Below are 14,136 nucleotides of genomic sequence, written 5' to 3' on the forward strand. Positions count from 1 at the left end.
AGATGGAAACAACCTAGGTATCCATCGCAGACAAATTATGGTATATTCACACAATGGAATACTATGCAATGATAAAGAACAATGATGAATCTATGAAACATAGAGGAATCTGGAAGGCATTATGGTGAGTGAATTTAGTCAGTCGCAAAAGTACAAAGATTGTATAAGACCACTATTATAAGAACTCAAGGAAAGTTTAAGCACAAAAGAAAACATTCTTTGATGGTTACGAGGGTGGGGCGGGAGGGAGAGGAGTATTCCCTAACCAGACAGTAGAGAAGAATTATCTTAGGTGAAGGGGAGGACAGCACACACTACAGGGGAAGTCAGCACAACTGGGCTAAACCAAAGCTAAGAAGTTTCCTGAATACAACCAAACAATTCAAGGGACAGAGTAGCAGGGGTGGGGGTCGGGGGACCATGCTTTCAGAGGATGTCTAGGTCAATTGGCATAACAGAGTTTATTAAGAAAATGTTATGCATCCCACTTTGGTGAGTGGCATCTGGGGTCTTAAAAGCTAGCGAGTGACCATCTAAGATGCATCAATTGGTCCCAACCCACCTGGAGTAAAGGAGAATGAAGAACACCAAAGACAAAAGGAAAGTATTAGCCTAAGAAACAGAAAGGGCCACATCAACCAGAGACTTCATCAGCCTGAGACCAGAAGAACTAGATGGTGCCCAGTTACCACCAATGACCGCCCTGGCAGGGAACACGACAGAGAGACCCGGATGGAGCAGGAGAAAGGTGGGATGCAGAACTCAAAATCCAGTAAAAAGATGAGACTTAATGGTTTGAGACTGGAGGGACCCTGGAAGACATGGTCCCCAGACTCTCTGTTAGCCCAAAACTAAAAGCATTCCCAAGGCTAACTCTTCTGACAAAGATTAGACTGAATTATGGGACATAAAGTGATACTCATGAAGAGTGTGCTTCTTACCTTAAGTAGATAAAACCAAAAAAACCCAAACGTGGTGCCGTCGAGTCAATTCCTACTCATAGCAACCCTGTACATGAGACTAAATGGGCAGCTCCTGTTCGAAGGCAAGGTGAGAAGCCGTAGAGGGTCAGGAGCTGGTTGAATGGGGACGGGAAATCCGGGGTGGAAAGGAGGAGTGTGCTGTCACATTATAGGGAGAGCAACCAGGGTCACATAACAATGTATGTATAAATTTTTGTATGAGAAACAAACTTGAATTGTAAACTTTCACTTAAAGCACAATTAAAAAAAAAAAAAAAAAAACACCTTGCAAATGGCCATCCAAGGCACAATTGGTCTTTATTTTCAAGGCAGAACAATTGGTCTTTATTCTCCTGGAGCAACAGAGGAAGGAGAGTTAGAAATAGGAGGAGGATAAGCAATGTGTGGCTAATTGCCTCCTTGAACAACTGCCTCCTTTACCATGAGACCAGAAGAACTAGATGGGGCCCAGTTACCATTACTGAACGTTGTGATAGAAGATTTTATAGACGAATCCTTATCAAAAGGGGGAAAATATTGAACAGAATTTTAAATTCTCATGGACTCCAGACTCTAAAGCCATGGAGGCTGGATGAACCCCTGAAACTACTGCCCTGAGATAAGCTTTAAACTTTAACCAAAAAGTATCCCCTGAAGTCTTCTATTTTTGTTATCTTATTAATATTGTTGAGCATTCTTCTGAGATGAAATTAAGTTACTTGGAAACAGTTTGATCCTTTCTTTTAAGATTTGCTATGCAGGTCTAGAACAGTGTTCAGGCTAGGGCTAATTATTCCCCAGCACTGAGACTATTCTTTGTACTTTAGCCAGTGCCTCATGAATCATGAATTTTTTTCAGTCTGGCTGTTGGAAACAGGCACTATTCCCAGCCCCCTGTGAGTTCCCAGAACTATCCCCTGTAATTCTTCTGTGTGTTTTTTTCTATAGCCTCAGGTAGTTTCTTCAAACAAATGTGTTAATCAGTAGTAAGTAAACTGAATACCTAAGGAAGACCCTCTTCAGTTCTCCAGAGTTTTCTCTCTGTGTAACTCTCTCCTCTCTGGTATCCTGTTCTGGGAATTCTAGCTGTTAAGTTTCAACTTAAATCAGGGACTCTGCTGGGCCTGGAAACTCTCTCAAGACACTAAGCTGGAGCAGCTATAGGGTTTACCTTTTTGTTTTTTGTCTCTCAAGGATCACTTTCCTTTATTGTCTGATGTCCACTATCTTGAAACCATTGTTTCCCTATTATGTCTGTTTTTATAGTGGTTTCAGGTAGGAAGGTATATCTGGTCTGTCATTCTGTCTTGTCCAAAGCGTAATTCTCCCAGATAGCTTCTAGATTGTATGGTTAAAAGAGGCTACGCTCTCTGAGGAGAATGACAAGAGAAAGCCAGTTATATTAAGATTTGAAAGAATATTTTAAGAAAAAATTTAGCTCAAAGGTTGTAAGATGAGAATGAACTTTGCCTGTTGAACAAAATGGAGGCAGCTGCATCTGAATCAAGGGCAGAAGCAACAGCATACTCTTGAAGAGGTACATGGGGGCTCTTGAACAGGTACACATAGTCCTCCGGTAAAGAGTTTGGGTTTAAACCTAAGTCTGATGGGAAGTCATTGGAGAATTTGAGCAGGGAGTGGCATGATCTGGTTTACATTTTAGTATCATTATTCTGGCTTCTTTGAGGTGAATGGATTGTAGAGATGCAAGAGTAGAAGCAGGGAGACTGGTTAAAGAGGTTGTGATATTAGTCTAGAGCTATGCTGTCCAGTATAGCAGTCACTAGTCACATGTGGCTATTTAAGTATAAATTAAATTTAAATAAAATGAAAAGTTTAGTTCCTCAGTTGCACCAACCACATTTCAAGTGTTTAAGAGCCACTTGTGGTAGTAGCTTCTTTATTGGTTACCACAAATTGTAGAACATTTTCATCATTGCAGGAAGTTCTATTGGACAGCACAGGTCTAAAGAGATAATTGTGGCTTGGAGTAGTGTAGGAGCATAGAGTTGGAATAGAATGGATAGATTGAAAAATATTTTAGAGTAGAAGTAACTGGCTTGCTGATGTGAGGAATCAGGAATAACTCCTCGGTATCTAGTGTGAGCTACAAAATGGATGAGGCCGATTAGGGAAGGAGCAGTATAATTGGAGGAATGGAAATGAAGAGTTGTGTTTTGGCCATGTTGTGTTTGTGATGCTTATTAGTTAACCATGTGGTTATGTGAAGAAGGCAAATTTAAAAGTTTGACATTCAAGGGAAAAGGTGTAACAGGACATATAGATTTGGGAGTAGGCAGCATATGGATGTTGCCAAAGCCATAGGGGAGTCCCTGGGTCATGCACATTTGGCTGCTAACTGAGAGATTCAAGTCTACTCAGAAGCACCTTAGAAGAAAGGCCTGGTGATATACTTTCAAAAAATCAACCATTAAAATCCCAATGGAGCACCATCTGCTCTGGGGTCACCGGAAGAGTCCGAATCGACTCTACAGCAACTGTTTTTTTTTTTTTTAAAGCCATAGAAGCTAAGGAAAATGTGTATGTAGGGAAGAGGTAGTAGCCTTAGATCAAGCCTAGGCACAGCAGCATTTAGAGGTCAAGCAAAGGAAATGGAACTAGCTAGGGAGACCTGGACAAAGCAACCATGAGACTGAGGGGGTTGGGGGTAATATAGTGCCATGGAAGATAAAGTATTTCAGGATGGAGGATGTGATCACTTGGGCAGAATGTTGCTGAAGGTCTAAGACAGGAAGGGTTGTAGAATATTGGAGGAACTGAAAGAAGACCAGAGTGGCTGGAGTATAGTGAGTAGGTGATGGGGGCCTTGATGACTTTAATAAAGGTGTTGATTCTTGTCTAAAAGAAATAGGCAGCACTGAATGGTTGTAAGCGGTAGGATGCAAGAATTTGATCAATATTTGTGTTTTAAAAAGATCACTCTGGCTATTGTGTGGAGAAGCATTTGAGAAGGGCCAGTTGGTAGGCTATTGTAGTAGTAATGGTTTTAATTAAGGTGCTGGTGATAGAGATGGATGGATATGAGTTGTAATTAGAGATAGAATCAACAGGATTGTCCTAAGTGGGTGGCTTTACCAAACAAATTTGTTTTCTCACAGTTTAGGGGGCTAGAAGTTTGAATTCAGGGCACCAACTCTAGGGGAAGGCTCTCTCTCTGTTGGCTTTGGGGGAAGATCTTTGTCTCTTTCAGCTTCTCGTCCTCAGTTCCTTGTCATTCTTCCATGTGGCATCTACCCCCTTTATCCTTCCTTCTGTGTCTGATCAGTTCCTTTTATATCTCAAAAATGATTGGTTTAAAACACACCCTACTTTGATATGACCTCATTAGTATAACAAAAACCCTCTTCCCAAATGAGATTATCACATGTATAAACCAAAACCAAAAACCAAACCCACTGCCTTGGATTCTGACACATGGCCACAGAGTAGAACTGCCCCATAGGGTTGCAGGGCTGTAAATCTGTATAGAAGCAGTCTGTCACATCTTTCTCCCATGGAGTGGCTGGTGGGTTTGAATCACTAACCTTTTGTTATCAGCCGAGTGCTTTAACCACTGTGCCACCAGGGCTCTGGTTACCACATGTATAACCAGGGGTTAGGATTTACAACACATATTTTTGGGGGACACAATTCAATCCATAACAAGGATATAGCCACTGTGGCGGGTGGGGGTGGTAAGGGAGAAGAAAGTGTCAAGGCTGGATGGTTGTGCCCTTTGTGGAGGTAGGTAGTACTGGAGGGAGACTAAGAGGAAGTAGGAGGAGGTCCCGAGTTCAACTTCAGACATGTTTAGTTTGAGGTACTAAGAGATATTCCTATTTAAATTAAGCCGACTGTTTATTTTAATTTTAGGAACTTCTGTCAAGTTGACCTGGAAAGAGTTTGAATGCTTATGTTTTTATCTTAACTTGATCAAATGAAGCAATTTTAGGATAGATATGTGGATTGTAAAACTAGATGGTCGCAATTGTTTAAGGGCCTCTTAAACACCAAAAAAGTAGTATGCTGGCAATTATTTGCATATATACTATTTTCACTTGTTACCAGTAGAGTAAAGGACTTAAAATACTGATGGTTAACAAAATAGTAAATGCCAATGATTTTAGTAGGTATAGACTTTTCATTTAGTAGGACTAATTTTTATTGCATCAATCTTGAAATGTCTTAATAGTAGATAATTGATTAAATTTGTAAAATAATTTAAATGGGAATAGTGAGTTTTCCTATAATGTATCAGCTTTTAGATTATGTATATTTTTTCCAATTCTTATCATTTGGAAAGAAAAGACTATTTTCATTTTTTATTTCATAGATTCTTAAAAAGTAATTAGTGGTGAGAAAATTTAGATAACATGTACTGAGTACTTCTAATATACAAAACATTGTGCCATCAAATACTTCACTGATTTCTACAGAAATGAGATGTGAAGGTTTTGAAAGATATCCAGCTAAGCACAATTTATTGCAAGTCTTTTGTGAAATTGATTGCTTGTGTAATACTGACTTTAATAATATTTTTAGTATAGAATCAAGCCCCAGAGAGAAATGGCTATCTGATATAAAGTAAAGACAATTATTGTATTCATCTCTTTCATTAGAGTCATTGTTTTCTCTTTTTGTTATATTTAATTACAGGGCTATTCCCTGATGTGGGTGGAGGTTATTTCTTGCCACGGCTTCAAGGAAAACTTGGTTACTTCCTTGCATTAACAGGATTCAAACTAAAAGGAAGAGATGTGCACAAAGCAGGAATTGCTACACACTTTGTAGATTCTGAAAAGGTAATTGGATGACTGCATTTTGTGTTGTTGGGATAATTAATATTGCATGGGGAGGCAATATAAGGAGTGGTTGAGATCACAGGCTTTTGTTAGACATGGATGTGAATCCTGGATCTGTTGCTTATAGCTATGTGATCTTGGGGAAGGTACTTAAGCTCTCTAATTCTCGGTTTCCTCTTACTTAAAATATGCAAAAGGGAGATAATATCTGTATTTAGATAAAATTCAGGATGTAGGGTTATTTTGTCTGGCACATATTATACACTTGGTATTTTTCAATAAATAGTATCTGTAAAAAAAGATGCCTATTTTTAAAAGTCTAATACATAAAAATCTAAATGTATATATAAAAAGATAGGCTTTTTATGTTACAAAGACGTTTTCGAAAGGTTCTCTTGGTTGTGAGTTAGTTCCCTAGTGCATTTAAAACAATTGGAGTTGTAAAATATGATCTCATAACTTTTCTAAAGCATATATAAGAAACATGTTACTTATTTTTGTCTTTTTTTTTTTTTTTTTAACAGTGTGGCCATTTTTGTTAGCACAGAATAACATAGTGGCAAAGAATATCCAGGCAGATCACCTGGATTTAAATCGTAGCTTGAATTTAACATCTTTGGCCTTCAGCTTCCCAGTCTCCAAAATGGGGATGGTAATACTGCCCATAGTAGTTGGAACTCCTTGTGTTACCTGTAGCAGAAAATTCAGTTCAAGGTGGTTTTGCCCTAGATTTCCCAGCAAGATACCTAGAATTTATTCTACTTCAACTGTTTTAGCTCACTTTGATTTACCAACTTACATCACCCTTGCATCATGCGGAGGGGAGTGGCAGAGGTGGGTGGAATACACCGACTGGTCTGTCCTAGGTCATATGCTCTATCGGTGGTGTTGTGGGGTGAAGTCAGCTCTCTGGGAAACAGATGGGTATCTGATCTTGAGGGAGAGGTGTTTTGGGATAGGAATGTTATAAAAATTATTTTAAAAAATTCATATGAAGTGCTTATTTATGTGAGCAACTGACAAACACTCCAATTTTTTATTATTGTACTTCAGATGAAGGTTTACAGAACAAACTAGCTTCTCATTAAATAATTAATACACATTGTTTTGTGACATTGGTTGCCAACCCCACGACATGTCAATACTTCCCCCTTCTCGACCTTGAGTTCCCCATTACCAGCTTTCCTGCCTCTGCTCCCCACCCCCTGCCTTCTCATCCTTGCCCCTGGGCTGGTGTGCCCATTTAGTCTCGTTTTGTTTTATGGGCCTGTCTAATCTTTGGCTGAAGGGTGAACCTCAGGAGTGACTTCATTACTGAGCTAAAAGGGTGTCTTGGGGCCATCCTGGGGTTTCTCCAGTCTCTGTTAGACCAGTAAATCTGGTCTTTTTTTGAGTTAGAATTTTGTACATTTTTCTCCAGCTGTGTCTGGGACCGTCTATTGTGATCCCTGTCAGAGCAGTCAGTGGTGATAGCCAGGCACCATCTAGTTGTGCTGGACTCAGTCTGGTGGAGGCTGTGGTACTTGTGGTCCATTAGTCCTTTGGACTCATCTTTCCCTTGTAAACACTCAAATTTTAACTGTTATTAATATTTTTAACATAGTTTATATATGCATTTTTCAAGGTTACTGGATTTTTCATTGAGAGTCTTTTACAGTGTGCTGTATGGCCCACTGACTCTACTGTAGACTTATAACATTCTTCTGTTTAGGGTACTGATGCCAGAGATGGTATTGACAATTGGATTATCTTGTTAATCCCTAGGGACTATTCATAAATTATGATGCTTTTTTCTCATTCTATCTTCTCTGGCCTACCAGCCAATGGAGTAAGACAGCTGGGTAGCATAAAAATGCATTGTTTGGTTGCTGATGCAGTTTTCTTCATAAATTTTATAAACTGTGAAAATTTTTATGTTGATAAATCTTGGTCATGTTTCCCACAGTTACAGGTCCTATAAAATTTAAGAAGTAGACTAAGTTGAAGGTTGTCCCTATATACTGTTATGAGGGCCTTCCATCAAGTTTGCTGGAAGCTACAGGTCTTTTTCCATGTTCTGAATATCCTCAGTCACATTGAGTAGGCCGTTGTCTCATTCTTCCCTTGAGCTGTAACAGGAATCAAACATGGACATTGCATTATCCACTTTGGAGGGACACTTATGATTATAGTGGAATTTAGTTAAAGATGGGAGAAAGTGATTCACACCCTCTTTCCACCTTTGTCAGCTTGTCCAATAAAAACATCTGCATTGGGTGGACTGCCATTCACAGGGCTTGTAGAGGATACAGAAATGAGTAGTACACTTTGGGAATGGAACTAGGAGACCAAAAAAACCAAACCTGTTGCTGTCGAGTCAAATGAATGGGGCTAGAAGTGGGTACAAAAGATAAATAACTACCTACTTATCTGAGTAGAGTATGAGAAATGTAAAAACAATGCAAAGAAAACACTCAAAGGATTCAAAGGAGGAAGCTTACATATAAGAAAGACTGGACTACTTTTTTCATAGAGATCGCAGTTCACACTTGCTGTGTGGGAATACATGTGCGTTCTACTTCAGTAAAAATTTCCTTCACTGTCTGAGCTGAAGAGACAACATCATAATTTTAAGACAAGGTTTCATGAGATTTTTTTAAATTGTTTTTTGTGTTTCTTTGGGGTTTCAAACCTTTTTTTTTTCCCCTTCAGTTGGACACGTTAGAGGAAGATTTGTTAGCCCTGAAATCTCCTTCCAAAGAAAATATTGCAGATGTCTTAGAAACTTACCATGCAAAGGTAATCTTGTCAATATTCTTACCTCAGATTTTAATTGATGGGAAAGGGGAAGTTATTGAAAAATTAGCATTTGGTTAATATCATAGTTTGTAGATACAAATAAATGTACTGGGGATTTATTTACTTTAAAGCTTAGTGGGAGGATCAGGGCTTCACAATTATCAGTTTAGCCATTTAATAAGATGACTTCACTGTGCAACTACACAGCCTGCCTTATTGCTGATGACTTGCAGTGCATACGAAGCCTTATAATCAGCCTTTGCAAGGGCTTTTTACACTATAGTCTGGTGTATCTGTCAGGAGGTTCAATGTGGACACTATTTGTGGAGCTGCTGAAATGAAACTCCTACATATCTATATATAATAATAAAGTCTTTTCTGGTGTTTACTTTTAATTCCTTCTTAAATTTTCTTTCAAGAGCCAAGAATATAAAAATACTATACGACTTATGGTTAAACGTGATGGATTAAATACGTACTCCCTCCTAAAACCCTTCTAAAATTATAATAAGAGGGGGTAGGCATAAATTCTCCAAGGCAAATAGAACAGAAGAGGAGACAATGGCAGATATAGTGTCCACATTTTAGAAGCTTGAAAGCAGAAGGATGAAGGGCACCTAATTTTGACCTGAGAATGCTGAAATCTTATCCTTAAATGGAGGAGGTGAGAAGAAACAAGCCAATTCTTGCTACTGACCATTAGAAAGGCACCGAGTCCCTCTGAAGACTGGAGTATGGACTGGGGCTGGAAAACAGGAAAATTTCTTGCACATTTTTATAAGGAGCAGTTATAACCTCTAGGAGTTCTGTATAGCCAGGAGCAGCTACCCTTCATTAGTGACAGAAGAGCAGAGACTCCTTAGAGAGACCCAATCAGACAGGCTTAGCTGAGGGCAGGGATGGGTGAGGTGCTCTACTGAAAAGAGGAGGAATATACTAAATGGGAAGACCTCTAGCTCCTTTCGCTGCTTGACTTTCCGAACCAAGTAAGACATTGAAAGAAAACAGACGAAAATTGTAGATATTGATATTCAAGGTGCCTTAATGAAACACACAGTTCCCTGTCTGATCATCTTACATTGTACAGTTGACAAGCCTGTAATTGCAATTGATATTGCACACAAACTTCCTATGGTATTTTAGTGTTTCACACAGAAAAAGAGGGATCACCAGGCATTTGAGGAAAGCCTTTAACAGAAAAAAACAGATACCGGCCAAAACAAACAAAAAAGATACTTGAAGGAAGCAAATGATACAGGGAGAAAAAAGGAAACTTAGAAAAAATAACCTATAATTGTTTTCTTCAGCTAGGAGGAGAGCATTTCATCTGTGAAGCAAAAACGGAAGCAAGAAAATAAAAGTATAGCAAAACTAGAAAAAAATACACCAGATTAAAATAGATGGTTGAGGAAAACTCTAAGAAAGAGGAAGGGAAGGATAATGAGATGGAAATTGGAGAGAAAAAATTAGAACTATTATCTAGAAGGTCCAGTATATAATTATTAGAAATTCAGAAGGAAAGTAACAGAAGGCAGGAAATAGAGAAATGATATAAGAAAATTACCCCAAACTGAAGAACATAACTGTACAGATTGACAGGGCCTATCTAGTGATTAGTTTAGCACAATGAATATGAATACAGAGCATATGAAGAGTTTTTTCAGTGGTATGAGAATGTTGACAGCATTTTGATCAAATTGATTTGAAACTAAGAAAAATAAGCTAACTAGGTAAAAGAATATAGATTTTAAAAAAGTTCTTTGAGTTTAGAGTGTTCATTTTAATAGTAACATTGTGAAATTTATAGGGAGAAGTGAAAATCTTGCACTTGAGTACAAAGTACCAAATTCCTCAGACAGGATGGGAGAAACATAGGCTATGGTGGCATAGGTTAAAAACAAAACTAAACAAAAGCAAGAGAAAGGACATAGTTTTAATGAATTGCAGCTCAGTGTACATCAGCAGCGTAATGGGTCTACCGTAAAATTAACCCAGAGTTAGTCTGTTAAAGGTATTGTATCTAGACCAAACAAGGGTATGTGTATTGCTGATCTACTGTGCTATGATGCAGCTACACTTACGGTTAAGGAATGTGTTCCACACTTTAAGAATGTCCCTGATAAACTGGAACTTGTCCATAAGAAGACCTGGATTGTGAGGGGACACAAAACTGTGCTTTGTGAGGCATGATTAAGGTGGAAGAGGGATTAAGTAGAACACTAAACATGAGATGGCTGATTTTTGGTCCAGAATTAAAAACAAACAAAACCAACTAATTATCATAGTTGTTCAAGCACTTGCGAGTTCCTTCCTGAGGTGCTGTTTTCTTTCCCTGGAAGTCAGTGCTTCCAGATACGATGAAAATTTGTGCAAGTTGAACTCTCAGTTTCCTTATAATCCTTAAATGTGTCGACACATTTTAGTGATATATATAAATAAATAAAAATACAAGAACATTTTTTTGTCTTTAACACTTTGAGTGCTAGTCTGGAGTAAAACATGCTGTCTGAATTTTGAACATATGGTGGTAGTTATTTATAAAAGACTGTTAGATATAATTTGAGTGAACGTGGTAATCTGTCACAAAGTGTGTCATTAATTATGATGAGATTTTAAAGGATTTTTAAAAGATTTGAGCTACTTCAAATTGATTGAAAGTTTTTCTTTTCAAACAGTCCAAGATCGATCAGGACAAGCCTTTCATACTGGAGGAACACATGGATAAAATAAACAGGTGCTTAAAAAAGAGATCTCAATTATATCTATTCCTTTGGAAGGACTATCTTAAATTGAATTTGCTAACATCTTGCTATCTTAAACTGCACTTTGTACAGTAATTAATGTACCACATTTTGAGATTAGATAACACAGTGCTTTTATCTCCGTTCACCTTTGAAAGTAGCTTCTTGTCCAATCTTTTAGGTGGAAATGAATTAATTATACTTAAATAATCTACCATGCTCATTCATTTTAGTGAAAACATTTTTTTTTTTTAAGTGGGGAAGAAAGGCTAGAAAATAGTCATTGAATTAACCTATGTTTTATCCTTGTAAAGTCATCTTCTATGAAGATCTTACAAGTAGATCAGGAGAAGATTTTTGTGCTGTGATTTGAGAGATTAACAGATTGATTTAAGGAAATGAGAGAAACAGGAAACTGCTGGAAGATAAGACAACCATCTGTTCATTTTAAAGCATCATTTTTTCACAGTTGAGAGATTATTTATATGTAAGTACAATAGCTGCATGAAAGCAAAAGAAAATTTAGATTTTATTTCGCATTAGTGAATGTGGACTGCAAACACTTTCCCAGAGAAGTAATGTTCTACTTTGTTAATCCTGTAAAATAGGTTGGAAAATTTTTCATTATTGAAATGGAAGTGGGGAGTACGGAGATGCCTGTGTTCAGACTCATTGGTATCTTGTTGTTAGGTGCCGTCGAGTCGGTTCTGACTCACAGAGACCCCGTGTATAACAGAATGAAACACTACCTGGTCTTGCGCTATTGCCACAATCGTTTCTATGTTTGAGCACATTGTTGCAGCCACTGTGTCAGTTGGTATCTTAGAAGTAGGAAAGTACTTGCACATTGGTAAAATCACCTGTTTTGTTTTTGTAGTTTGTTTTCAGCCAACACAATGGAACAGATTATTGAGAATTTACAACAAGATGGTTCATCTTTTGCTGTAGAGCAGTTAAAGGTAATGTATTGTTCTTTTATACCCTGACTGAGCATGGTGCATTCTTGTGACTAGGAAGCCTCTCTGAGGGCTGCCATTGCTCCGTAGTTGTGATATAGTCCACTGCATTGTTTTTCTGTGAACTCAGGTGAGCCTCAGAAAGCAGTTCCACGAAACCTTGACCCAAAGCCAGGTACCTTGTTTGTGTGTTGAAGGTAAAGCCAAGCTGTTTTTGGTCCTTTGAAAGTATTATTAGGACTTTAGTAAGCGTGCTTCATCTCCAGTAGTCTTCCCTGTCCTGCAGGGAGTTTTTAGGGAAATTTTTATTATTAAAAGAGTTGGGTTACTGGAGAATAGTCATCCTATATAACATACTGCAATTGTGATGTTAATCTATAGATTCTATTTAATATGCAACAGATCAATAGATGGTCTTTCTAAGCAGGAGACTTAAAAAACTGGACCCTTTTGAAACTAACAAGAGGCTCTGTCTACAGCGATAGCTGAGTACTCAGCAGTGTTTCTCAGTGTTAGGTAGACTTTGATCTTTCTACAGCATAACTTGATGACAGCAGTGCATTTGATTAAGAAGGAAAGTTGCTTGTGTAAATAAGTTCACATTGGTACTAATATACTTGGACTTATCATGTTTATGAAACTCAGATTATTCCAGACTTCTAGACATAGGAAAGAAAAAGTGTGTTTCTTTATACTTAAAAGGTGTTTTAGCTTGTCTTTATCTGATAGTATTTTTCCATTTTGTAGGTGTAATAACAGCATTTCAGTTGTCAGGGATCTTACTGACAAAAAATTTTAATAAATTCTTACCTGAAAAGATGAAAACATTTCCCCACTGTTACTGTATTCTTTTTTTTTTTTTTTAATTTTTTTCTTGTACTTTAGATGAAGGTTTACAGAACAAATAGTTACTCATTAAACAGTCAGTACACATATTGTGTTGTGACATTGGTTAACAACCCCACGGCATGTCAACACTCTCCCTTCTCGACCTTGAGGACATTTCTTTTGGTGAAAATATACATAGCCAAAGTTACACCATTTTGAAAGTTTCTACATGTACAGTTCAGTGACATCAATTACATTCTTCCAGTTGTGCTGCTATTCTCACTATCCTTTTCCAAATTATCCCATCACCATTATCTTTAACTCACTGTCCCCAAGCTTCCCATCAAACTTTTTGAGTTGCTGTTGTCAATTTGCTTTCACATAGATAATTCTTCTTTTTTTTTTTGTACCTCACATGAAGGTTTGCAGAACAAATAGTTTCTCATTAAACAGTTAGTACACATATTGCCCTATGACAATGGTCAACAACCCCATGACATGTCAACACTGTCCCTTCTCAACATTGGGTTCCCTATCACCAGCTTTCCTGTCCCCTCCTGCCTTCTAGTCCTTGTCCCTGGACTGCTGTGCCTCATTAGTCCTCCTTTGTTTTATGAGGCTGTGCAATCCCTGGTTGAATGGTGAACTTTGGGAGGGGCTTCACCACTGAGCTAAAAGGGTGTCCAGGGGCCATACTCTCGGGGTTTCTCCAGTCTCCTTCAGGCCAGTAAATCTGGTCTTTTTTTTGTGAGTTAGAATTCTGTTCTACATCCTTTTCCAGCTCTGTCCAGGAAACCTCTGTTGTGATCCCGGTCAGAGCAGTCAGTGGTGGTAGCCGGACACCATCTAGCTGTACTGGACTCAGTCAGGTGGAGGCTGTGGTAGCTGTGTTCCATTAGTCCTTTGGACTAATCTTTTCCTTGTATCTTGTTCTCTTCATTCTCCCTTGGTCCCAAAGGGGTGAGACCAGTGGAATATCTCAGATGGCTGTTCACAGGCTTTTAAGACCCCAGACACTACTCACCAAGGTAGAATGTAGAACATTGTCTTTATAAACTGTGTTGTGCCA

At 38.3% G+C, this 14,136-nt stretch overlaps 1 protein-coding gene across 2 annotated transcripts in view; it reads left to right on the forward strand.

The window, feature by feature from the left end:
- HIBCH (3-hydroxyisobutyryl-CoA hydrolase) overlaps nt 1-14,136 on the forward strand; it is a 99,565-nt gene that overhangs the window by 60,007 nt on the left and 25,422 nt on the right. For both annotated transcript variants that reach the window (XM_023739884.1, XM_023739883.1), the window contains exons 8-11: nt 5,619-5,764; nt 8,456-8,542; nt 11,218-11,276; nt 12,161-12,242. In XM_023739884.1, coding sequence (XP_023595652.1) covers nt 5,619-5,764; nt 8,456-8,542; nt 11,218-11,276; nt 12,161-12,242 — 374 coding nt within the window. The remainder of the gene's footprint in view (nt 1-5,618; nt 5,765-8,455; nt 8,543-11,217; nt 11,277-12,160; nt 12,243-14,136) is intronic.

Source organism: Trichechus manatus, unplaced genomic scaffold, assembly GCF_000243295.1.
Source record: "Trichechus manatus latirostris isolate Lorelei unplaced genomic scaffold, TriManLat1.0 scaffold00142, whole genome shotgun sequence".
NCBI classification, from domain to species: Eukaryota; Metazoa; Chordata; class Mammalia; order Sirenia; family Trichechidae; genus Trichechus; species Trichechus manatus.